The sequence below is a fragment of the Aplysia californica genome, unplaced genomic scaffold (genome assembly GCF_000002075.1).
Source record: "Aplysia californica isolate F4 #8 unplaced genomic scaffold, AplCal3.0 scaffold00053, whole genome shotgun sequence".
Classification (NCBI taxonomy): domain Eukaryota; kingdom Metazoa; phylum Mollusca; class Gastropoda; order Aplysiida; family Aplysiidae; genus Aplysia; species Aplysia californica.
This window is the reverse complement of record NW_004797323.1, coordinates 1,874,776-1,875,851: the sequence shown is the minus strand read 5'-3', so window position 1 is coordinate 1,875,851 and position 1,076 is coordinate 1,874,776. Positions and strand designations below refer to the sequence as shown.

Genomic DNA, 1,076 nt, shown 5'->3' with positions numbered 1-1,076 from the left:
TGTTCTCCAGTTGATCTCATAAACCACCAAATCATTGCACCCACTTACGTCATCAAATGCTTTGTTTGTTTTCGGCGTGAGTTTGTGACCTCCAGTGAGCAAGCGGGTAGCGTTGATTCGATACCAGCCAGACGGTTTGGGTTTGTCTCTGGCTAGCCTGGCCGCCATCGCTTTGGCCGCCTCGTCTTCGTTGATGCTTTCGTCTTTCGCGACTTCCTGAAAACAAAGAGAAATTTTGTGGCATGTTTCTTTATAGACTACTTTCGTTAAGGTAGGGGGTTGCTTTTTCTTTGCTGTTGCAGAAATTGGGACTATTGGGCGACTGTTTGTTGTTGTTTGGTGGTTGTTGTTGCTATTGTTGTAGCAATAATTACTATTGTTACTGTTGATGGTGCTGTTGTTGTTGTTGTTGTTGTTGTTGTCGATGTATCTGTTATTATTGTGTCGTTTGTTTTTATTTTTCACTTCTTGTAAGGTAAGACGTCTCTTCTCCTTTACAGATGAGAACGTTATTATGATAATTTCCTGAAACAAAGTAAAGAATGCGCTGGTCATTTGTTAGAAATGTTAGAAATGAACCAAGAATTGTTACCGAATACAAATCGTACTGAGCTGCAAACATTAAATTAATAATAAAACAGCTGTTCTTTGTGTACAGAAAGTGTATGTTCAAATTACCTTTGTTTAAAAGACAAGACACATAGCTCCCCCTGTAGCTTACATAATGAAATGTACGCCTTTGTTTATTAGAGGAAACTGGCTATATTCAAATTTTGGAGATTACATACCCTGGCAAAGTCAATGATCTGGGCAGTGCCATCTTCTGAGTCCGACTTGTCTAAATCTGCCAGGAAAAAGAATGTCTGAGTTATGATGGCCTTGGTGGGATGAATACGTCATTGCTGTTCATGTTACAGTACCTGAAAACAACAGAGGGTCAGCCCCAGACAGAAACACCATCGTTCGATTTTTCTGTTGTCTTAACTGGAAATCCGCCCTCTCCCCCCTTTTCCCTCTCCTCCTCCCCCCACCTCTCTCTTTCTCTCTCTCTCTCTTTCTCTCTCTCTCTCTCTCTC

General features: G+C 41.3%; 1 protein-coding gene across 1 annotated transcript in view; it reads right to left on the bottom strand.

The window, feature by feature from the left end:
• LOC101862856 (sodium/calcium exchanger 2) overlaps positions 1-1,076 on the bottom strand; it is a 40,937-nt gene that overhangs the window by 17,510 nt on the left and 22,351 nt on the right. The window contains exons 5-6 of the mRNA XM_035968362.1: positions 789-844; positions 49-216 (exon numbers count right to left, since the gene is read on the bottom strand). Coding sequence (XP_035824255.1) covers positions 49-216; positions 789-844 — 224 coding nt within the window. The remainder of the gene's footprint in view (positions 1-48; positions 217-788; positions 845-1,076) is intronic.